Below are 24,928 nucleotides of genomic sequence, written 5' to 3'. Positions count from 1 at the left end.
GTAACTCCGCTTTCCTTTTGCTACAGAATCAAACCAGGACCATCCGATGGAAAGGTCTAATCAGACTCTTGACCTTGCAGCCTACACTGCAGAATTTTAATGGGCACAGTGAATGCGACCAGGTAGACAGTAAGGATAGCATTTTGATTAAGACTCCTAACAAGCTGCTGCTCTGAAGAACTGGATGTTTCCTTCTCTATTGCAGTATTCCCTTACAGTGGTGACCAAATCAGTTGTGGTAGCACTGGTATGATCTCAAACTGAAGAGAAGGGAAGGGAACAAGACAGGCTGCCAGGTAGCTTGAGAAGGAAGAGAAGATATAGTGGAGAAAGACACTAGTGTACTCACTCATGGGCAAGGAAGACTTTGAAGATATTTCCCAGTACCAACAACCCTGGGGATAGAGAGGAGCCTGCTGCAGCTTCCAGAAAGTGAGTAAAGGTAGAGGGTAGGTAGGACTTTTATGTCATTAGCAGCCATCTTCTGCTACTAACGCAGCACAAATGGATGGCATGCTGTAGAGCAGGCAGGCACCACCTCCAGGTTTTTTCTCTCCGATTGTTGCACTTGACATTCAGATGCTCATTTCATAGAATCATAGAATGGTTTAGGTTGGAAGAGACTTTGAAGATCATATAGTTCCAAGGCCCTGCGCAAGTGGCCTTGAAGACTGCCAGGGATGGAACAACCACAGCTTCTATGGTCAACCGGTGCCAGTGTCTCACCACCCTCATAGTGAATAATTTTTTCCCAATGCCTAATCTAAATCCCCCTCTTTCAGGTTAAAGCCATTTCCCCTTGTCCTGTCACTACATGCCCTTGTAAAAAGTCTCTCTCCAGATTTCTTGTAGGCACCCTTTCGGTATTAGAAGGTTGCTACAAGGTCTCCCCATAGTCTTCTCCAGGCTGAACAAGCCCAAATCTCTCAGCCTGTCTCCATAAGAGAGGTGCTCCAGCCCTCTGATCATCTTCATGGTCTCCTCTGGATTCACTTGAGCAGGTCAATGTCCCTCCTGTGTTGAAAGCTCACAAGCTGAAATCAGTACTGGAGGTGGGGTCTCACCTCCCTCAACCAGCTGACCTTCTGATGCATCCCAGCATGGCTGGCTTTCTGGGCCACAAGCACACATTGCTGGCTCATATTGAGCTTCTCATATACCAACACCCCCAATTTCTTTTCCTCATGGCTACTCTCTATCCATTCTCTGCTTGGGATTGCCCCGATCCAGGTGCAGGACCTTGTACTTGGTATTGTTGAACCTCATGAAGTTCACACTGGCCCACCACTCCAGCCTGTCAAAGTCCCTCTGGATGGTACCCCTTCCCTCCAGCATGTCAACTGCATCACACAGCCTGGTGTCACCAGCAAACTTGCTGAGGGTGCATCAGTCCCACTGTCCATGTCACCAACAAAGATGTTGAACAGTGACAGTCCCAATACCAACCCCTGGGGAACACCACTCATCACAGATCTCTACAACTAGATACAGCAGAGTAAAGCACTATGAGAACAGCCAAAAAGACACTCGTATTAGACCCTCTCTACCCTTATATTAACAACATCTTTTCATCCTGACACTATACAGAGTGATATTGAGGTTATATTGTGTGCCAGGGCTTAAATACTAGTCAGTATGAAAGGCCAGGGGGTCATCCTCAAAATAACAAGAGGCAGAATAGAACATTGGCCATCTGTACATTCAGTGAACATTGTCTACCCTGCTCACTAAATGATTCAGGGGTCCAATGGAAAATATAATCCATGAAGATGTAATTAAATACCACATCATAAACTGTGCAAAACAAGCTAAATTAAGTTGACATGGGAAAACATAATTCTGCATTGCCTTTGCTTTGGTTGGGGGATATGAGTTCAGCGCATAATGTTCTCTGAAAACAGTGTCTGAGCTCGTTTGTGTGTGTAAGTGTGTGGGCCTATATGCTTTGCATTCTGTATTTTCACTGCAAAATTTATGTATTTGCAGCTTCAGAGTTGCCTGTGAACACTGACAGATTGTCAATGTTAAACATTACCTGGTAAACTCAGTGTTACGGTATTTCAATGTGTTACCACTCAAAATGAATGCCAGTAACTTCTGAATTTGGATCTAATTGTTGAAATCATATCTGGCCCAGCACTGTGTCCAGTTCTGGGCTCCCCAGTACAAAAAACGCATGGTCTTATTGGAACAAGTCCAGCAAAAAGCCACAAAGATGATTAAGGGAATGGAACATTTTTTGCATAAGGAGTGGCTGAGAGCTGGGGCTATTCAGCCTGGAGTAGAGAGGGCTCAGAGGGATCTTGTCAATGGGAGGGAATGAACTACCTGATGGGAGGGAATGAACAAGAAGGAGCCAGATTCCTCTCAGCAGTGCCCAATGAGAGGACAAGCCACAGACACAAATTAAAATGCACATGATACTCTATTTAAATACAAGAAAACACTTATTTTTTACTGTGAGAGTGATTAAATGCTGGAATAGGTTGCACAAATAGGTGAAGTCTCCAGCTGTAGAGATACTCAACTGAACAGTCTTGAGAAACCTGCTCTAGCTCACCCTGCTTGAGCAAGGGGATTGGACAAGATGTCCTCAAGTTGTCCTTTCTAACCCAAAAGACTCTGCCATCCTATAAGATAGAATAATTTCCACATTTTGACCCTTTGGTATCACTCACCACAATGTTTGCTATTTAAAAAAGTGTAAGGCATATACAGCCTTCTGTGTAAAGGACCAACTGGTCCCTGCAGTGACATCTCCAAACTCTGTTTTTTGTTTACGACATAGAAAAGATGCTCTACGAGCATTTGCCAGCTTCACAATAACTGCAGTGGATTCAGTGTAGCTAGGTCCTGAGATTTCAAACTTTGAGATTTTTCAGGGCTTCAAAAGAACTGCCTGAAATTCAAAGTTAAATGTCTGCTTAAGAGTTTTGCTTGAGGGGAGCCTGAATTGTACTGCCAAACAAAAATGCAATTACAGTTATTAAAATCATGTTTAAAGTACTGTTGATTCAATGTTTCATTGTTCATGATATATAGCTTTATTAATTATTTTATTAGACACCCATAACATTGCCAATATGATGCAATGCAGCTACCACAAACTATTTGCTGGTTTTAGGGAGGAAACAGACCATCTGCAATGGAAATACTTCATTCAGAAGGCAAGAAAAGGCAATAACCCAAGGCTCCCCCTGGACAAATTCTACCCTACTTGGCAGACAGCATAACTGCAGAGCTCCCCTCTGCATGCAATGGCACAGAGGTTGTAGAAACTTATCTACAAGCCTATCCAACTCTTCACAGAATACAAAACAAAGTTACAAGCCCCTCTGCTCTATTCTTTGCCCTCTCGTGCTACCCTTTGTCCCCTCACAGAGGACACTGAGAAGGGAAATAATATACACTTTATTTTAACCTTGTGTTCAACTTTATATGACATTGCAGGTCACCTGATATTTTTTTTCCACATCTCCTTCTCCAGTAATTTTAAGAGTTCACTACATACAAAGAATGCCTGACTTGTACACGCCTGTACAGTGCTGCTGCCGTTTATCAACCCTGTGAGATTTGATGCCCACATTATGGGCATGCTGGCTATGGCGTGTCTGCTTGATAGGACTTCTTTGAAATAAAAGCCCGGGGCATATTCCCAAACACAACAGTGGGTCCAAAGGCCTGGGGTAGAGGGCCTGATGAGGATTCGGAAGCTGAACTGAATTCATTTGTAATGTTTGCTTTTAAAGGCTGCTGAGTATATTATGCTATGGTAAGATTAAGTAAATGTCAGGTTACCTAGAACTCTTGCATAGGCATTTCTTCTATTTTTACTCAAATTTAGACAAACAAATTTACATTTACTGTACCTTTAACTGAAGCACCAAGTCCATGCAGTATTTGCCAAGAGGGTTTATGTCATTCAAGATAAGTGCAATTATAATATCAATCCCATTAGACTCATGGGTGGCTATACAAGTCTGCAAAATAAGAGAAAGGAGTTGGGGGTGGTGGAGGGGGAGGGATGTACAGAGAGAAAGAGGGAGACAGTGAACATGCACATGAGCAGAGTTCCAAAACAAGGACCCAGAACTTGAAAGACCTTGTAATACCAACAAGGCACAAGTTACAGACAGCAGCCCACAGGAGCACTGCCAGATTCAGCTGAACACACATGCAGACACAAAAGACATGCTTGAATATGGGCACAATCAAATTTGCACACTTGAGGTTTTTAATCTGCATTCAGCAACCAGCATTAACATCACTGTTATAACATGACCTGTTTGTGAAGATTAAGTTTTTCTACATGCATCTGAACGTGTCCTGCACAGAGGATACTTCTGGACATGATATTCAAAACTGCAAACATGACAACAGTGCTTGCCAAATGCTTTTACAGCTGGAGTCTTGGACATCCTAAGCCTTGTAAATAATGTCAGTTATACAAAATTCTATGATATTTTTCTTCTAGCAGGTTTATAGGGCAATAAGAAAGGAAAATATTTCCAGAAATCCGGAGAAAAGGAAAAAATGAAAAGTGAGTGTGGAACATTTTCCTCTGAAATACATCAAACTAGACTTAAAGTTGGTGTAAACAAGCATTACTCAAACCCTGATTAACTTCCCAGCAGGTAGATTTAAGTAATAAAGTGTAAATAATCATTCCCTTCCACCTCCAGGGCTCCTCCATTGCTCCTCCAGTAAACTTGTTGAACACAGTAACTTGAAACATTCTTTTTCTTTTTCATCTCCAGCCCTGGAATTAGTTTTTACAGATGTTTTTCCCATTCACTAGTGAATCAAATACAACTACTTAAAATTTAGTCTACTAACGGATTTTGTTTGTTTGTTTTTAAAGTATAAAGTAAAGGCAGTTGATTACCAGCAATGGCAATAATAGCACTTTATACCTCATTTGTGCACATTAATGAAGTAGCATTAATACAGTGTGTATTTCTTCAGCTATTTCTAGTATCAAGAATAGACTGCCTCTGTAATTTCACCCACCACAATTTTCCCATTGCTAATCCATAGCAAAAATTATGCAATTTCATACACTGTGACAACTGTACTATGGTTCTCTTCAGATCAAATATAGCAGCATGTAACTACATTCTTTACTGTTCTATACTGCCTCAGCAAGGCACTAAAGAGACATCTACCAAAGGTCACAGCTATATGACTTAAAAAGACTGCATCAAGCAAGGCATACAAGTGTGGTCTGTAGTTTCATCCATTACACTACTAATGTCACAATTAAAGATGCTGCTAGGTAGTACAGCAGGATAGTTAAGTTAAACTTTGTGGCAGTTATGTCAATTAAGGAAAGTAGATATTAGCAACCTATATAAACACAGGCAAAGGCAAGATGTATGAAAATGAAGAACACAAGATTGTGTTTGCAATGTACTTCTGCAGCTATGACTCAAAATCTGGTCTCAAAGTGAGGTTTAAGCCACAGACCCATTGACATAAGACACTAAACTCTTGCTTAAAGGACTGGAAACCCTCCACGTAAGCAGACATACTACAGGAAGAGTTTGTATTCCAACTTTAAAGGATTTCTCAGGCCTTATGAAGGCTTGAAACATGTTAAGGCTAGTTATAGCAGTTACAAGTGAATTTATGCTGTTAAGAATATTGAAGGGTTTATGATAAGCACACAGATACTGTACATTGAGGTATACTCTTCTGCATCCACAAGTTATTCAAGCCCTACCTGGTTTTCATGGCATGGACCTTGGCAATATTCAGTCAAGCTTTCCAGTGTCTGGTTCACAAGAGCCACATTCCTCTCATTGATGTAAAGCCCCAGTAAGCCCAGCCCACCTGTTGTGCTTCCACAGATACAGTCCAAAAACTGAAGGGTCTCACAAACAAGGTTGTAATTTGTTTTATTGTTCTGATGTCTTAAAAAATTCTGGTGGATGAAGAAAAGAAACACACACACACACAAAATAAATTAAAAAAAGGGAGTTAAGTAAAACAGTCTTTTTCATTAAAATACTGAAGGGTACAATTTATTACTACATGACCACTGTACCTTAGGTACTGAAGTACACTAAATACACTACACCGTGGAAAATGTATTATGCATTGGCACAGCAGTTAAAAACTATTATCTCATTAAATTAGTAGAGAAAAAAAAGGCTTAGCAAAGTGCACTCTGCAGACATCTGCACTGGCCTTAAATGTCTTATGTATCTCCTTTATACCTGTCCTCAACCACCTATTACAACCTTTCTCTTGGAAGCTTGTTACCCCACAGCTGAGCAGGTACAGTGGCACATTACAACTGCTCCTTGGCCATGCCAGTGCAGAATGGTAGCTCAGCTCAAACCACTCCCAACACTGCTTTAAGGGAGGCTGCTGGACACAGCACTGAGGTATATTTGCAAAAAAATCATTTTGCAAAGGTTGCTATGGGGACAGTAACTTGTACCAGAGCAGCTGGTAGGAGGGAAACACATAGCATCTTAAAGCCTTCAATCATACCTAGCAAAAAAGAGCAGTACCCAAACTTTGCATGTTCCTGTGATCCTCAAGCCTATGGTAAGTGATCCAGTATTTGTGCACAGAAACCACGTTAACAGTGACATTTAGACACTTCTCAATCCCATGCCACTATGCTGCAGTCCTGTAGCTATTCTGAGGGCACAAACATGAGCTTAACCAGAGCATGCAAGTGGCTCTTGAAATTGTTATTTTATCCCTTGGACCAAAAGAACAACAACATTTTAAACACCATCATGCTGCAATAGGTGTTTTACTTTCCTTGTGAAATTCCAGCTTCTGTAGTATTTCCTTTGGAGCTCAACTGAAAAACGCTTTACCTGGAGCTCTCGATTGTGATTCTCACACAGCAGCTGAAGAAACCTCAATATTGGCTGCATGATTGCAATGGTAGGGCTCATGATTGCTTCTTCTGTGGGTTTCTCTTCTGCATTTGCAGCATCTGTCCCTGAGCCCATAAGATCTATTTCTGGGTCCATTTCTCTTCTATACACAGAGTAAGCCTTTGATGTTGCAGATGATGCTTCTGTTAACTGTCCTTTCATACCCTCTTTCAGATGCAAGGTTGAATCCTTTACTGAAAAGAAGATAATTTTCCTTCATTTTTGAAACTCTTTTGATTAAACAATAAGAAAACAATAATAATGAATGCAAATTTTTCTTTGTTGGGGACTAGCTTTTCGAAGACCTCAAGGCAACTTACAAAGAACATAAAAGCAACACTCATGCAGGGATAGCATGTTCCAAATAAACCACAAACCAGAGTGAAACAGAACATTAAAACAAAAAGCCCTAGTATTTCACTCCCTACTATATACAATTAATGATGAGAACAATGGGAGAACCACAGGGTGGGAAATAAGTGCCTGTGCCTGCTCTTGTGAAATAGCCCCATTAGCAGCAGCCTTTACTTCTGCTTCTCTAAAAATATGGTTCGGTATCTTCTACTGGTATAAACTGGCATAACTTCACTGATCTCACCAAAGCTAATTCCTTGTAACCAGCTCAGGATACACCCTATAATTTATAGAAAAACAGGTACAAGATGCGAAGTAGCAGTGATTAATAACAGAGCTTACTGATCAACACAGCACAGTATAGTGGGGCAGCACATGCAATTTGAATATAGTGTACTCCTCCCCTCTTTTGCATGGGTGCGTCCTTACCTCTCTTTTTGGGAACAGATATGGTTAGGTCACTATCATCATCCTTCTTTTTGCTTCCCAAATCAATGGTATTCACTGTCACTGTTGATCGTATCTCCTGCTGAGCAGCTTTCATGTGGTCATATAGGACTTTAAAGAATTTTTCTGACTTTTTTTGCTCCTTCAGTTGCTGATAAGTCGAATACTGACAAAAAGAAGTTATTCTTTAGATATCAGGCTTCTAAGGAAGGAGAAATACAAAAACACTCTTTTTTTGTGTGAAACAAATATGAATAATTACTTCACTTACACAGAACAAATGTTGGTCACTGCCTGACTATTCTTTCACAAAGTGATATACGAGGCTGGTAACTAAGATTGATGGCAACATTTCTAAATTCGGATAAAATGGTGAATGCTGGTATGTGCAGTCTCTAAACTGTCACAATATTACAGTTGAAGTTAAATTACTTTGTGACACTCTCTGCTTCTTTCCAAAGTTATAATATTTCATCTAAAATAATAGTGAAAAGTAATTTCAGTTTTTTAACAATAAGAAGAAGCATGAAATATCTTATGTGTAGTATTATAGCTTTAGCATTAGTATTAGTATTATAGTCCTTTAGCATTATTGTCAGGCAGGCTGAGTAGCATTTTCAACAGTTTACAAACTTAAAGTAAAAGCCTTTTACAGCCTCTAACAATTCATTTTAGATAGCTGCAACAAAAATCTCACTTCTTTAGCATTTTGTGGATGTTCTCTAAGGGTCACAGATCACATTATCTTTTTTTACAGAATAAAGATACAGGATGGAATTCCTCTCATTTTACTTTTATAGCCCTGCAGTGAGGTACGAGTTGATTATTTAGGCTTCCTTCACAAGCAAAGATGAGATATGGTGAAAAGCAGGGACCGATTCATAACATCTCTCCTCTCTTACCATATCTCTGCTGACCATATAGTATGAATAAACAATCATCTTATTTGGTTAAAATTAGGTGAGAAGAATATAATGCATGAGAAAGATAGACTCTGGATTTTAAAGCAGCTATTTTCTACTGGCTGGAATATGGTTGTCTCAAATGGCCAATTTTTCTCTCTTTGGAGATTCCTATAAATGTCCCCAAACCTTTCCAGAAAATAACTTGATTTTATTGCTATTTTAAACATTATGGTTTCACAATTTTTAATTTACAGAGATACAAAATAAGTAGAGATAATGCTTATATGGCAATGACCAGATTAAAAGAAGCACTGTGCTACACAGAAAGGGACAGTTTAAAAATTGGCTTGATATTGCATAATAACAGAGCATATTTACATTTGTATTATAGCCATACACATTGCAGTGATAAACTTTTGACAGAATTCACAGTATAAAGATCCTTTTTATTCGTCTCCAGACTACAGACATTTAAAAGCCAATATGTGAATAAGTAAATGAAATAAGTACCTGTGTTTGTGTATTTCCACCTTCAAGCAATGCAATACCAAGCAAAATGCCTTCTGAGAAAATCCTGTCATTTCTGGTGTTTACTATAACATCAATGACTAGTTCTGATGCACCTTCTTTATCCAGAAGGCACTGAATATCAAACATTGTTACCCCAGACTTATCTGAGTCTTGTCCTGAAAATCCACCTGCAAGCAAGACAAATACATACCATTCATGTTTGTTTCACAAATGCATATGAAAATTAATCTATTGGCAATAATCATTTGCTTTATGCACACAGTAGCAATGTAATAAATTTAATTTTGAAATTCTGTTTAAGGCAAAATTCCCTTTGAAACAAATATGACTTCTATGTAAAACTGCAGTGTTAGGCTCTAAGAATAAGAACTAAAACAAAACCTAGAACCATTGTTCTGGCATGATACTCAGACATAAAGAACTTGGAAATGACACTGATTTGCTCACTGAACCCCTTTTTTAATTCCACTGCTGCATACACTAAACTGTGATCATGCTCTGAGACCACTCTTAAAACTTCTGCCCCATTTCCTATAACATACATTATCTTGGATTTCCTTAGAAACCATCCTACAGTAACTTCCCACTCTGTAACAGAATCATACCAAATATTAAGTTATAGGGACCTACAGAGATGATCTAAAACTTTCTGGTCACAGTGATCAGTGCCGGTTTACTTGTTTTGTCCAGTAAAGCTGTAACAAGGACCAACACATTCTGCAGTCTCTTGTGGAAATCTGTTCCGTTGCCTAATCAGTACCTTTGTGAGAAGCTTCTCCTTGTATCCTTTTTAATGTATCAATAAGATATCAAGAATTAAAAGAAATATATAAATATTTTGTTTCCAGAAACAGCCACATCTTTGTTCATATGTTTCGTGCTTTGCTGAATATCTGGATATAAATTTACCGGCAAATTAAAATAATGTTATGAAATGGACCTGAATTGAACGATTGATTGGGGGGCATAGGGAAAGTCCCTACTTCAGTACTGCCAAATGCACACCAGCCACCTCATACAAGTGCATGCAACTTCGGAAAAGTCTGATACTACCTCTCTTCTAACTGGTTGCAGGATTGTTTGATTTATTTACCAACTGAAACCCTGGAGCACTTCCAGTATGCCTATTGGAAAAATGATATTGCTAATTTTGTTCTCTTCAAATGATCTGTGTTGATTTACCTCCCACTTGTGCAGTCTTGCTGTAGCTGGCAGACAGAGGCCCATTCATACCACTTCCATGTTCTCCTTTAAAGTAGCGATATAAGAGTATTTTCCTTAAAGTGTTGCCCTTTAAGAGATGGATAAAAACAAAAGAAATAAAAGTTGCAGCCAATTTCCTTTGTTTGAGAAGCAAACTGTTTAACATAGATACATCATTTATTAGGTCTTTCTGTTATAATTGGTAAGAATACAAATAGTAAAGTTGTTGGGAAAACAAACATTAATGGTCTTACCTAACAAATCTCATGGGAAGAGTTCTAAATATTGTTGTATAAACTTTCTTTGAAGTTTATTTTAAAGTTATTGATTATATATAAAATACCTCCACTTCAATAATTCTTACTGGCTAACTGTAAGAACCGTATACTGAATATATTGAAACAAGTTCTACAAAGAGCCAATGCTCTACAGTGTATCTGTGCCCAGCGCTGCCCTGCCATGGCAGTACTTTCTTCCTGTTTTCTGCAGCTGAGTAGTATAACTCCCGTTTCTCTGATCTCAGATAATCCAGCTGATCATCTGAAGGAAGCCACATCACATGAAATATTAAATCAGAGATATGACATTTGATAGAACAGCTTAAAAAGCATTCTATCTCCTTGTTTCTTTACCTACAAAACCTCAACCAGTCAAAATTTGCATGCAGCTCTCTGAACATCTTCCCTTTCGTTTTGCTTATACTCTGCGACACAAGACACATTGAATTAAGAGTAGGGAATAATTACTTGGCCATTTTATTTTGCCTTCAGTCTCCTGGGAACACCTGCAGTAAACAGCTCTACAGAGGCAGAAGGTGACACAACTGTAGGTGTATGTGTAACCTAAGATTTTATGAAGAGGACAGCAAAAGAGTACCATAGAAGGGGAAAAATCATTCATTTCAACAGGTTGGCATTAAAATGGGAGCACTTTTCCTTACTTTTATTCACGTACTGGCTTTAATGAAAAATGGTTCTTGAAAATATGTGCACCAGAAGCATTCTCAGTACTTACCGACTCACCAGAGCCTGCACCTTAGTGCAGTGCGCAACTTCACAATCAAAACATCTCTGTGACCACCACAGAAAGCAAGCAGTAAGGAAGCACATCCCAGACACACCTCAGGAAGCACAACTTGCACTCCCACTTCTCTGTTAGCTTAGCAGTATTTCCAAGAGCAACCACATGCCCCAGTGGAGCTTCACTGCTTTATGGACCGCAGAAACAATGGGCTTGTCCACCTCAAACAAATGCCTGAATGCAGTACGTGTAGCCTGACAACACAAAACCTCCATTTGTTCCTAGTTCTCACTTTCTGATGTTTCAATTTGGTAATAGCCTATACAGAATTCCTTCAAACAGCCAAGAAAAGTACAAGGCCTATTGCAAAATATCAAAGCTATAAATACAATGCAAGAAATACAAAAAGCACCACCTACACATCTGCAGTGCCAGAGAATTTATTAGATGGATTTTCCAGGGGAGCTTAAGCCAGAGAGCTCTGCACTACAGACGAAGACAAAGAACCAGGAGTCTCTGAGGATCTCACATGGAAACAGATTCCTCCCCAGCCTAGTTTATGATGGCGTTTAAACCTGCATGCAGACACAAGGTATGCTAACCACTCTTGTAGGAGATTTCAAGATGGCTAAGAACACCAGTTCCTCTGGTTCAATATCCTGTCTCTAGCTGTGACCAAACCCCACTGAAAGTGAACCTCATTTTCCTCATCTCTTGAAGAAGACAAACTTACTATTGAAAAGGTTCTCGCCAGACTTGATAAGCACAAACTGAGAACCAGGATAAAGTCTTTTTTCAAACTCACTCAGACATATACATCACAGACATAAAACTGTATCACACAAATAGAATAGCACAGAAACACTTCCTAACATCAGCCTAGGACCTGATGCAGAATGGGCACTGCACTGAGACAAGATCTTTTAATTGGAAAGGCTGGCATTTGCCATACGACTTGATTAACCACTCAGCTTGAGGGAACATCCTTTACCAGCAATCTATGCAGTCTGTTGATGACTAACAGAGCGCCATGGTAAATTATATAAACAGTCACAGTGCAGTCATGGGAAGAAACACCACAAGCCATCTATCTATAGTTAAGAATAACAACCGTGGTCACAAGCTTTATTATTCAATGAAAACAGTCTTTATTTTATCAGGAAGAATGTTTAAGACCATGAAATAGCATTTGACCAATAAACTGAATGATTTAGCACTTGAGTCTTATTGCCAGAAAGCAGGCAACTGTTAGCACTTCTCAGATCTTCTTCGTGCCTTTCTACCTTCAAAAACAACAGCAGGAGCAGCAAAATGAAAGGTAATAGAAAGGGGAATTCTGCTCCACTCACATCCAAACTAAGGCAAGGACTTCACTTTTTGTCCTGAAGGAGCAAGTCTTAACTATTAGGATTCCTCCTCTCTCCCACTTCTTCTCTCAACCTCCCATGAATCCAGAGTCAAAAGCTGAGAACATCCATGGCTGAAAAGCAGAAATGTGCTGGAACGTCTGCTTTGCCCAACAGCAGTGCCAAAAACATGGCCTCAGACTCAACCCACATAGCTGCAGGCTTGGGATCTTTATCCCTTGGGTGATGACCTTTGAAGGCCAGATGACTTCCCCAGAATTTGTGGAATCAGCTGCCACTACAAAGCACAGAAGAGCCCATCTGTATGCACCGGAGCTGAGAAATGTGCAAATGCTCATGCAATATATCAGAGACACCTGGCAGCTCTAGCGTGTAACTGTCTGAGGCACCATGCTAGAAAATGCTGGAAAGACCCTGCTTCCAGATAAAGTGCTGATCCTACTGGCATAGGTGTCTGGGTATGCTTTTATGGGAATGCCAAAAAACATAGTCAGGAACAGCCCCATCATGCGGACAAGACAAACTGCTGCCAGCATGAGACAGCTATGCCATTGATGTCCTTGTAAACAGCTTCCTAACTTAGTATAGCCACAAAATTATATGGGCCAAAAGCAAATGATCACAGCAGTAGCATGAATAAGCAGCTCGCAGCAACTGACACTTGTGTTACTAAAGCAGAGACCAAAAATAAAAGCAGCTAGGCAGCACAGCGCTATCTTCTCTGACCAGGTTCCTACACGTGCAACAAGTCCCAGCCTTCCAAGCTGAATCTCTCCCTTGCTAGCTACAATACACTTTCTTTTTTACCTCTTATTAGGGTATGGAAGTAGCATGTAAACATCACTCAGCTGACTGCAATCCTTCTATAATGGCTAGAACATTGTATAGCTTTGAGAAAAAACACAATGAAACATAACAGTCTTATTGTTACCCATGAATACCACTGTATTGTCTCTAACAAAGCTAGGGTAAAGACTGGGGACACAAGAAAGGAACAACTGGTTACTGTTGTTGCAGTTTTAAATAGCTGGGGATTGACAGACAAAAGTTTCCAATAGGGAAAAATTATTCCAATAGGAACATGTAGACACAAACAAATTACGTTTTCTCAGTCCGTATTTCATTATACTAGTTGGTCTTTAAATTTGATTTAAATGCCTTAATACAATGGTTTATTCACTTTCCTTCTCCAAGCCTGCAAAAGGCTCATTCCACATAAGGATGGGGTGTTCTGCATGTGGAAGCAGCAGCAGAGAAAGAGGTATGTAAGGCTTATTGTGGATACCTGCATCAGCACCATCTTGCTGTATAACTCTACCAAAAACTTATTTGTCCTGTACCTGCACGCTTCTTAAGGAGTTTGATTGATATTTCTGATGTTTAGAAGGGTGAATTATATGTTCTGGTGATCTCTTCTGGTTTTCACTCTACATTAAAATAATGTAGTGGAAATGCTCAGATTATCAGTGATAACACAGAAAAGGCAGCCATGTCCAATAGATATTTCTGTGATACAGTGGATGATGTTGTGAGTATATTTCAGCATTAACCCAGGAGGACTCAAAATTAGGCATGTTACATCTTCCGACCTGAATAACTTGAAGCCAAGTATGAAAAGGAGCTGCCTTGGATCCTACTAACTCAGGTTTTCATAAAGTCTGTAACAGGTAGAAAATCCCAGAGAACTGAAGAAATCTAACATGCAACAATGCTCTTGAAAAAGTATACAGGAGCACTTTTCATACTTGTTACTGGTATCAAACCCACTGCAGTCAGTTTGATATCAATTCAGAGAAAAAAACAAAAACCGGCTGATTTTGAGTTCCATTAACAAAAATAAAAGGAAGCTACTATAAACTGATGGCAGTTATAGTCCTGACATCATGTTGCAATAATTGCCTCACTATGGGCTTAAGAAAGACAGACCTTCTCAAACTTCCGAAGACCATGTTCTGGGCTTGCTAATAATGAACATATCAGTCTGGTAAAGTTTGATAAACTTGTGGTGTTACACAATACCATAAGGCAAAGTTTTGTATTAAGTATAACCACAAAAGGATAGTTATCAAATGGCTTAACAGCTAAAGTGAATGATAGAATTCAACGTGCAATTTAAAGCAAGAAATGAGTGTATGGGCTTCTAATGCGCAACCTCACAGACTATTTATCGTCTGCCTGATTATTTTCCTTTTAAGTGAAAAACAATACAGAAAATAATTATTGATAGCATTCAGAAAGGACACACAAAAAAGGGGATAAGATCAAGTCACCACTAACAGTTTAGGCACCATTTATTAAACTGACCAGAAGCAAACCTTAGAGCTTCATTATACATGTAGTGTAGCTATAGGTGTAATAACAACAAAATGCGGAACACAAGAAAAGGGAGGACTCAGTTCAAGAAGGCCATGTCTCTGGGGAAGACTAGAAGGTCTTGGAGAAAAATCAGTGGAATAACAATTCCCAAAATCACACATTCTGGAAAGGGTAACAAGAGCTATTATGTAGGATTCCTGAGCCTATCTTACATCTCCACATGCAGGGGCATGTTACTACAGGAATACTGTATCACAGGTTGGTGTCCACAATCCAAGAAGAATGCTGACAAATTGGATTAGGTTTGGAGAAGCTCCACAAGAATGATTAGAGAATAAAACATGCCTTCTCATCAGAAATTCAAGGTTTCCAATCTACTGAGCTTATCAGTCTAAACATGAACTACATGAACTCTTTCTGACTATCTACGTGAGAAATCTGATAATGGATGACTTCAGTCTACAAGATAAAGGTGCAAGACACACTGGTGAGAAGCTGAAGAAACTTCAGCTAGAAAAGAGGCAGAGGCAGAGGCAGCTGGGTTATTCAGTTTGTGGGTTATGAATTTTATTTTTATGTAAGAGTAATGGCATTTAGCTATTGGAACAGCTTAGGAAGAGGTGTGATAGTCTCTATTGCTGGCAGTTACTAAATCACGACTAGGTGGCTTCTCAGACAGAAACTATTTGAAGATCTTGTGGTCTACATTAGGAGAACAAGCTGGGTGACAAAAATACATCATCTCACATAATCTATGAAGACACCATGCCACCTTTTCCTGTGCTAAATATAGATGAGGTTAGAAGCCTGGCTTTCTATGAAGGCTGTTTAAAACCACCTACTTCTACATGTTTCTTCTCATAAATTATAAATTAAATTTCTATCCTGCGTGATCTGAGTGCTTCAGGATGATTTTTTGGTTGTTGTTTTTCACCCATTTTCAATATATTTTTGTTCCCTTATTTCCCTCGGAGAGAAAACGTAGCAGGAGAAGAAGTTTTGTGCAAGTGGTTTCTTTGAAGATTCCATGCATGGAAGTCTTGCAAACTTTCAAAATATGATTCACCCTGCCCTTGAAATGTAAGATGGCACAGGCATCTTCCCATTCTAAAGCATTTCTTGATACAAGGAAGAAATCCTTTACTGTGAGGATGCTGAGGCACTGAAACAGGCTGCCCAAGGAAGTTGTGAATGCTTCATTCCTGGAAGTGATCAGGGCCAGGCTTGGTGGGGCTTTGAGCAACCTGGTCTAGCAGAAGGTGTCCCTGCTCAAAGCAGGAGGTTGGAACTAGACAATTGTGAGATCCTTCCCAACCCTAACCATTCTATGATTAATCTCCAAAACAGATCAACTGAGGCACACGGCTACCAAGTGCATGGTGTTGCATGAACACAGGCTTGGAAGAGAGCTCCAGAGTCTTGACTCCCACTGTGTCCACAAAGTGCAATATTTCTGTCTTCTTGATGTCAGCAACCTCCAGAGGGCTTGTGAGTTGGGAGAGGTTGGTTGTGCAGGGCATCGATTTGTTTGTTTGGTTTTATAGAGGATGAGCTTTTCCCTGGTTCAGGTCTTTTTGCAACAAGATGTTTTCATAGCCAACTGATCCTTGAATCTGATGTATTTTCACACTCCAAAGATACAAATGACAGCAGCAGAGTTGAGAGAATAAACACTGGCGCACTTATTCACTTTTAAATATGATGTTGGGTGCAGCTGGTGTCCAGCTCTGCTTCCTCTAAAATCAAAGGGACATTTGCCAGCAACTTAAGTAGGAGGAGCAGCAGACACATACTTTGCTGGGCAGCAGTTTTTATAAAATGCTAAAAAGAAAAAACCCAAAATATGCACCAGACTTCATGACACAGTTCTCCTAGGAGAGAAGAACTGGCCACCCACACCTCTCAGCTGTCTCTCATTAGGCAGAGACACCCCACATTTTAAATGTGCCATTGTTCAATCCTACACAAATCTGGTTTTAATCCTACTTGTCTTAATACAAATTGCCTACATCACAAATGCTTACTGATAAACCTGAGGTTCTAACTAGTGCAGAAATGCATTAACACATTAAGATAAAATAAAGAACTACAAGTATGATTCTTCTCTAAAACCAAACTGCAGTGGTTCTAAAAAGTAATTCATTTTTTAGCAGCCCTTTAACTCTTCCCTTTGCATTTCCAGGTTCCATAGAAAGCTGGAAGTTTAAGTGCCAAATATTGCAAAACAAATGCTATTGCCACTCTATTTTGAAGATGAATAGTGAAAAGAATACTGGACACACTGCAAGAAAACCAGGTTTTGCCTGGTAACTGTCCAATTCTGCACCCTGAAAAAAAACAACTCAGAAGTGTCATATTAAAATAAAGATTTCTTTTTTTCTTTGGCAGTATCTCTAAAAAGTGTCTCCACTATGAATACAGCAGGAGAGGAAAACTGTTTTGATTAGGGAAAACCTCAGCATTGAGGCATTCAGGCTTACACTGGGAAGAAAGCATTTTAAAAATACAGTTTGATTTTGCATATGATATAATTTTACTATTAGCCCAAAAAATATTACTAGGTGTCAAGTGTCCTCTTCCTCCTCACTCCCTCCCCCAAGATCTCTACATACATACATACATACATATATGTATGTATATATACACATTTGTACATACAGAGTAGGTCTTTGTGTGGGAAAATATTATTGTTAATACTGTCACTTGCCTCATTGCTTGTTCAGTTACACAGTTTCCATCTGTATTCATAAATTGTGCACTTATAAAACAGATCATGTTTTGTGTAATTCTTCCTTTGCAGCTTTCTCTAGTACAAGACACAGCACTGAGACACACAATAACCCAAGTTCTCCACCACTGAAAGAAAACAATGTCAGATTTGATCCCGATTATTCAGAAGCCTTTATGACTGCACCAGCAATATCATACTGAAGAAAAAGACCAGATCTGAAAAGCATAATTTTCAAAGACTAAAACTATCTAAAGCTGCAGGGGGTAAACTTTCAAAGTGATGCACAGAGAGTTACGCACACAAATCCTATTATTTGTTAACACAATTTCTGTGTGGAACTCCCCATGGTCTGCAAGAAAAATTTACCCCTAAAGTGTCCTAATGTGAATATTTACCAAAACAGACAATTTCCAGATGCATACTTATGAGCTCTACTGTGTTTTGACATTTTAAGAGCAATTTGAAACAGGTAGCTAGGGAAAAATACCAGAAGTGGCCAAATAGTATTTTCATTATATTATTCTATTTCACCATGTTCCTATTATGCTGAACTCCAAAGCCAAAGCATTACAGATACCTGATTTACTAGATAAGGGATGCACTGCAGACATAATGGTATGTCCTATTTTAAATTAGGTATACCAGGATCTTCACTTGTTGGCTCAGGATTTTCAGAGCTGCTCAGGAGGCACTTTTGTACTTCCATTTTCACCTGCTCATTTTTACCCACCATGAGCTTCATCGTTCTTGATTTTATCCTTGTCTGCTAGTAAAGACTGATACAAAACTTGAGATATTCGGTATTTTGTCTAATGCATTCCAGATATTCCTGACACCATTTACCTTTGAAGGAACCTATGCATTTTCTAAACCAGGTTATCAGGATTATTTTGCAATCCAGGTTACCAGGCCTTTGGAATTTTTCAATGGATTTCACGAGTTCTAGGTTGTATCAATACCAAATGAGCACTTCATGGTTTAGGGCTTTACTGTGGAAAGTGACCTCTGCCACTTCCTCCAATATATACAAATATTCCCAGTTAATTTTAATTACTCAGATAGAACTGCTCTGTATGCCTGTATTATTAAAAAAAAAACAACAAAAAACAACATAGTGATAGTAAAAGAAACTAATTCTCAGCACCTACAACCTTGCAAAATGATTTTGGGGATGTGTCTTGTCTCAAAAAAATACCAAGAACTCATCAAAACCAACCATTTTTCCCCTAATGCCACTCATTCCTGCCTGAACACCACTATAGTCAGTGCATGTAACTGCCAGATTCTGTCCTCCCATGATTTACAGATGTGCTTTTGACAGTGACCAGCAACCCTATCTACACTACCCCAAGAGCTAGCCTGACAAAAATGACCAATACACATAACTGATGCTTCTGAGAAAAGCCCCTTGCATTCTCACATGAAAACAGATACCAAATTATTGCTCATTTACTGGACTTCAGGTATTGAGGAGAAAACCAAGTGTGTGCACGCTGACACAGGAGTCACGGACAACATGGAGATGATCAATGTGATCAAGCGATTGCCAAAATTTATTCAGATATAGTGCTCCTTTTATACCCTTACACCCTTAGGCTTCTTATGTAACAGCCTTGGATACTGAGCTCTAATGGGTTAGTCTAGAGGTTACTATCATTTACAAAACTAATGTTTATAACTTGTTATAATTGTGATTAAATACCTTACTCTAAAAATACAGTGGGAAACTACAACCTTGGCAGAGATCATTCTCTGCACGTTTTCAGTGGAAAATTACAGACAACTGACCTTGCTTATGCCTGCCAAGAATCTTCTTACTTTACAGTAACAAGGCTCAGGGTATCGGGATCGCTCACTACGTGGCCTTGGCTCTTTAAGAATTCTCACATGTGCACATGTGTGTGCGTCCACCACCAAGTATACTTGCATTTTTAGATGTCTAAAGACTACAAAATCAACCCTTAAATGGCTTAAAATGAAATACCTGAATTTACTTTAAATTCTTGAAAGGCCAACATACAACTTTGCATTCTTACAGTCTAACACAGACTGTGGCTACTGCAAATGAAAACAGCTGGTCAAAACATATTTAAGCAGATCCTTTCTATGCAGCAAAACAGAAATGTATAAGGGAATCCAACCCTGCGGCAGATCAGGACAGCAGCATAAACTACCAGTGTTACCCACTGGTATATGGAAACAGTCTTTGCATCTACCTTGCTCGAAAATGAGCATATATCAGCTCAAAAGAATAATCCAGATGGGATCAAGGTACAGTACAGAATGTCCTAAATGCTAACTGCAGTGACAGGCATGCTCTCCCTTGCTCTATGCTGCACAGCATGACAAAGAAAACAAAGCATCTTCCTCCATTTCTAAGCTGCCGAGAATAATTCCCACCTACTACAGCACCTAGAGTGATGTGCTTGTATGAAAATTCCAGTTCACATCAAAAATAAAAACCCGAAACAAAACCCACACACCCCCTTAACATAATTTCTAATGCTCCTGGTCTTTGAAATGTGAAATCTGTGTGGTCAGAGCCAGAAGGCCAGAAAAAGTCCAAGAAAAAAAACCCTAAAATATGTTGTTGTGGTTTTGATCATTAAGACACCAAGCCAAAGCAGCTTCATCGTTTTTACGAGCCTGACTCATGACTTTGATTGCCAGAGGTGGTAAATACCAAGTAAAGACTTAGTAACCTCCTCCAGCAGATCTGTTGATACTGTGTGCTAAGAGGAGCTCAGATCCTTGCTACTGACTCTCAGCAAGGACATAGCTGCTGACACATGGCTATCAACGCAAACCACCACATCTCCTCTTCCTCAAAAGGCAAATGAGCACATCCACTGCCAGAAACGGAGCCCAAGTAACTAAGAATCAATGGCGATCCAGGATTATAAGGTAAGGCTACGCTAAAAGGAAATGACCCCTTGGTTAAGCATGAGAGCTGGGTAATCTTACAGCTCAAAGTTACTTAAGATCAGAGCTCTACTTCTGCTCTGGCACGTTGAGTTTGGCTGTAGGAAAACTAAGTGCTGAATTCCTCTGGAGGCTGGAGAAAAGCTGCCTGGCAGATTTATTCCCCAGGAATAAGGAACCAGGTCTTGGTTCAGATTGTAGGTTAGGCCAGCTAATGTCATTAATAAGTGAGCAGGCTAATCACCTATCTAGGGTCATTCAGGGTATATCCTGGCTTTTACCTACTGATTCACAAAACTGCAGTGACTTGGTGTTGGGAACTGGTCTTTCCTGGAGTATCTGAAGTTTCAATAATAGAGCATCTCTTCCAAATGACAGACATTCTGATTTTTCACGGCATCTTCTGATTTTCAAGGTATCTTTTACTAGGAAAAAGACTCCCTGTTTTCAAAGCAGTTCTCAATCTCTCCTTTTAAATTAGAGGCAAATATCAGCTTTCTACTCTTGGAGTCTAAGATTTCATCAGTTCAAACAAATAAACCTAATAACATCCTTTGAAGAGTGCCACGGAAATTATTCTGACTTTGTGTAAGTCTGCAGCAGAAGTTTCATAAACCCTTTCTATTAGCCAAAGTTGCCGAATGAAACTGAAACATTGTTAAGAGAGTAACATTTTGTTTTTAATAACTTTCAAAGGTATATTAGCTTTCATGCCAGAGCTCAAGAGATCCTTAGCTGTCATCTTATTTTAGGAGCAACGGCAATTTCTAAACGCTAAGTTTCACAAAATCAGGAAGAAGTTCTCTTCCAGGCTGAACAGGAAAAAAAAAGCTGAAAAACAGAACAAATTGAAGCCACTCTAGAACTGGCTGGAGAAAATGACCAAAATTTGCTTGAAATTAAATAAGCTATTCAAAAGTAGAGAGAAGGGGGAGAATGAAGACACATTTTCATGAGGCTGTCTCAGCTTTTCAAATTCCCACTGCTAAAAGACGAATTCATGTTTATATAAAAAACAATATGCAAGCTGTTCACCCAGAATATTAAATTACCCCTTTATATTTAATATTTGCTAAAATTGCTGAGTTATTTATGTCACAGATAAGATTGCTGCACGTGTGCAGCGGCTTTTTCATCTTAATATATTTTAGTATACATTTATTATGAAGCCGTTGCCATTATAATGCCTAAATTTCTATTGCTTCCAAGGAGAAATACATTATCATTGGAATGTTCCTACATGCACAGCATGTAGCTATGGAAATACAATGTCATACGCTTCTTTAGAGCTGTTAAGTACAGCATAGATTGACGGTGAGCCTGCAAAAAACATGCTCTGGAGGTCCTCAAACTGACTTGCAATTTTTTCTACTGTGTTTCAAGAGTACTGATATCCCCGCTAATGACATCTCTCTGATAAATGCCATGCAACATCCCAGCATTAGGGCTCAATGGCATTATGAAAACCCAGATGAACTTTACAGTTTCAATAACTAAAAATTAGACTGCATATGCATGCCAGCCAGTCAGTGCTTTGAATGAATACAAAACAAAACCCATCAACAGTCTTAGGGGCTACATAATTCACAGCTCAGGCTATTCTGATTATTAGGAAAATCCTCTGTTCTGAATGCAGCATTGCTGCTGTGTTCAGTTAGCCTATCTCTGTGAAAATCTTCTTAAAAGGCTGAGTAGGGTGGGAAAAAGTCTAGATGAAGTTAGCGCCCTAAATTAGGTCAATGGCATAGTTTCAACTGAAGTTCTGCTTTACTACAGGTTGTCACCTCCTAGAAGGTTCAGAGAAGTGCTGGGAGCACACAAAGATGTGGAAAACATGGTATTAAAGACTGAGATTGCTTGCCTTGGAAAAGAGATGAAAAGATGTGACAGCAGTACAAGAAAGTACGGATGGTGAGAAGCTGGGAAAGTCAGGAATTTCTGTTTCCTCTCCCACCCAAGGGACCTTCAAACGAATGTAAAGATGATCAGTGAAAAAGTGATAAAGAAATACTTGTTAAATCACACATAATTAGATAGCAGAACTCATTACCATGGAAAATCACTGAGATCAAGAATTCAGCAAGACTCAGAGAGGATTTGGGCATTTCTATGCAAAAAAAAGCAAAACCAGTTATAAAGCAAATGTTAAAAAAATTACTAGGGGAAAAAAGACAAAATCTCAGTCTTTAGAGGGCACAGATTTGTGATCTTACTGTTAAGGATTATCCCAAGTCTTTAGAAAGAACAGAAAACTTCAACTCTGCCTACAGTGGGGACTCTTAGATCTTCTGAAGCATCTGATGATCGCCACACAGAGAGACAGCACTCTTAATCCTCTGCTCTGGCCTGCTTTGGCAATCTCCATGTGTTTAAGAGAGACATGAAGTGCACCAAGGCTATTTGTATTGGATCAAAAGAATAGTGCAGTGAAATGTACATTCAAGAGAAAAACTGTTTTTATGAAATCTCTGATGTGGAGACAGATACCCAGAGCAGAGCACTATAGTAATCCAAAACATCAGCTGGAACTCTATGCTCAACAGGCAAAACAAGCAGAATTGCCATGACAAGAAAGTACACATTATCAGAATCTTAACATGAAAACAGTCTGCATTTCATTTATCTGTCTTCATCTTTGCTTAGCAAAATACCACTGGCTTATATAAAAATGATGGCAGGTAGAAACACTTGAGATTTCGAACAAAAGGCAACTTCTTAAGAGAGAAGCTCTAGGCTCCCTTCTTCAGTGAGACATGATGCTGTTGTTGACCTGGGTGCCCATACTCACTCAGCCAGCTCTCAAAACTTGCCTTTTTGCCCCCCACAGATGAATTTTCTGTTCTTGTACTAACAAAGTCCAAAATGCCTCATCCTCTAACACACTAAAGAATGACTTTGCATAGCAGGGAGAGCCACAGAATCAGACTTCTTAGTTCTGATGACAGTCTATGAACACCAGATCCCTCATTTAGCCCTAAATAACATTGCCCAAAATGTCACCATTATTTAGTTCCTTTGATTAATTACAACTTTGCAATGGCTTTGTTACATAAAATGGTTTCCTACACATATTAAACGCCTTTCTGTCTCCCTGATCCCACCTTAAGATTAAATGGCTTCTTGACTGCTAAGGATTCAGTGTCACACAGATATCTACATAGTTCATATTCTTCTCTACCCTAAAATTCACTGTAAGTAGGAACAAGTATTAGTATTCTAGCTGTGGCACCCAGAGCTGCCAAGACTTGGCCAAAAGCTTGACAGATTTATATAGTGCAGAAGCGATGATGTAGAAGACCAGGACAGCATCTGGATTTTGTCTCTCCTGCTTTGCTGTCTTCCATCTTTTTTCTTCCTTCTTGTCCCCTCTGAATTTGCCTTTTTCATCCCTGTCCCATGGCTGTACCAATGACACACTATAATACATACAACACTTGATTTGTAGCTTCTCCCCTTCGGTAATCATGCCCCGCTGTTTGGTAAAACAGCCCTGGAAGAGACTGGAAAAGGGCAAGTGAGCATTTGGGAAAGAAGCATCTGGTTAAAAGTTGAACCTGTTCTCCTCCTCCACACTCGAATCACTAACCTGAACACTCAGAAGAAACACACCTGATGATTCACTGTAGCAAAAGCATTGGAACTCACTGAACACAACAAGATGAAGCAAAATTATGTCAAAAAATGGACAGGACAAGCTTAAGATGAAGAAGGATGGAAAGTGAAAAAGGTTCCAAGCACATCATTCCGTTTTGCAGAGAATTTTCCTCAGGCTTTGGTGTATGCGGATAAATACCTCAGACAACAGCAATCTTCAATGAATATGTACTCTGCCAATCAACAAGATGATGAGGAAGGAGGATATTCTTTGGAGTCTAATCCTGGTGCAACTTTAAACACAAGAGAAGTCAAAGGGAGCTGAGTATGCTGAGCACCTGACTGAGGCCCTAAATGAAATCGTGCTATTGTAAACTTCACATTAGGATGATTCTCTAGTGGTAAAGTAGAAACACTAATTTGCAATTTCCTTGCTGCAAAGCCCCTATCATTTTCAGCACAAGAGTTAGGTTTAATTTGAATAGGTCTGGGCAACAGATATGTTTACAGTGGCAAGGGCTTTTTGTATTGCTTACACTAGCGGAATGCAGAGGCCCAAATGACCAATTAAATGGGAAATTTATTAAATAAAATAAAAAAAGTCAGAGCCAGTGTCTTTAAAAATACCTGATGTGTAAG

General features: G+C 39.4%; 1 protein-coding gene across 1 annotated transcript in view; it reads right to left on the bottom strand.

Moving 5' to 3' along the window:
- Window positions 1-24,928, bottom strand: part of ITPR2 (inositol 1,4,5-trisphosphate receptor type 2) — a 252,357-nt gene that overhangs the window by 66,140 nt on the left and 161,289 nt on the right. The window contains exons 38-43 of the mRNA XM_034062808.1: window positions 10,319-10,427; window positions 9,116-9,303; window positions 7,683-7,866; window positions 6,837-7,093; window positions 5,723-5,923; window positions 3,870-3,980 (exon numbers count right to left, since the gene is read on the bottom strand). Of these exons, the coding sequence (XP_033918699.1) occupies window positions 3,870-3,980; window positions 5,723-5,923; window positions 6,837-7,093; window positions 7,683-7,866; window positions 9,116-9,303; window positions 10,319-10,427 (1,050 nt within the window). The remainder of the gene's footprint in view (window positions 1-3,869; window positions 3,981-5,722; window positions 5,924-6,836; window positions 7,094-7,682; window positions 7,867-9,115; window positions 9,304-10,318; window positions 10,428-24,928) is intronic.

Source organism: Melopsittacus undulatus, chromosome 5 (genome assembly GCF_012275295.1).
Source record: "Melopsittacus undulatus isolate bMelUnd1 chromosome 5, bMelUnd1.mat.Z, whole genome shotgun sequence".
Taxonomy (NCBI): Eukaryota; Metazoa; Chordata; class Aves; order Psittaciformes; family Psittaculidae; genus Melopsittacus; species Melopsittacus undulatus.
This window is presented reverse-complemented; position numbering and strand designations above follow the sequence as displayed.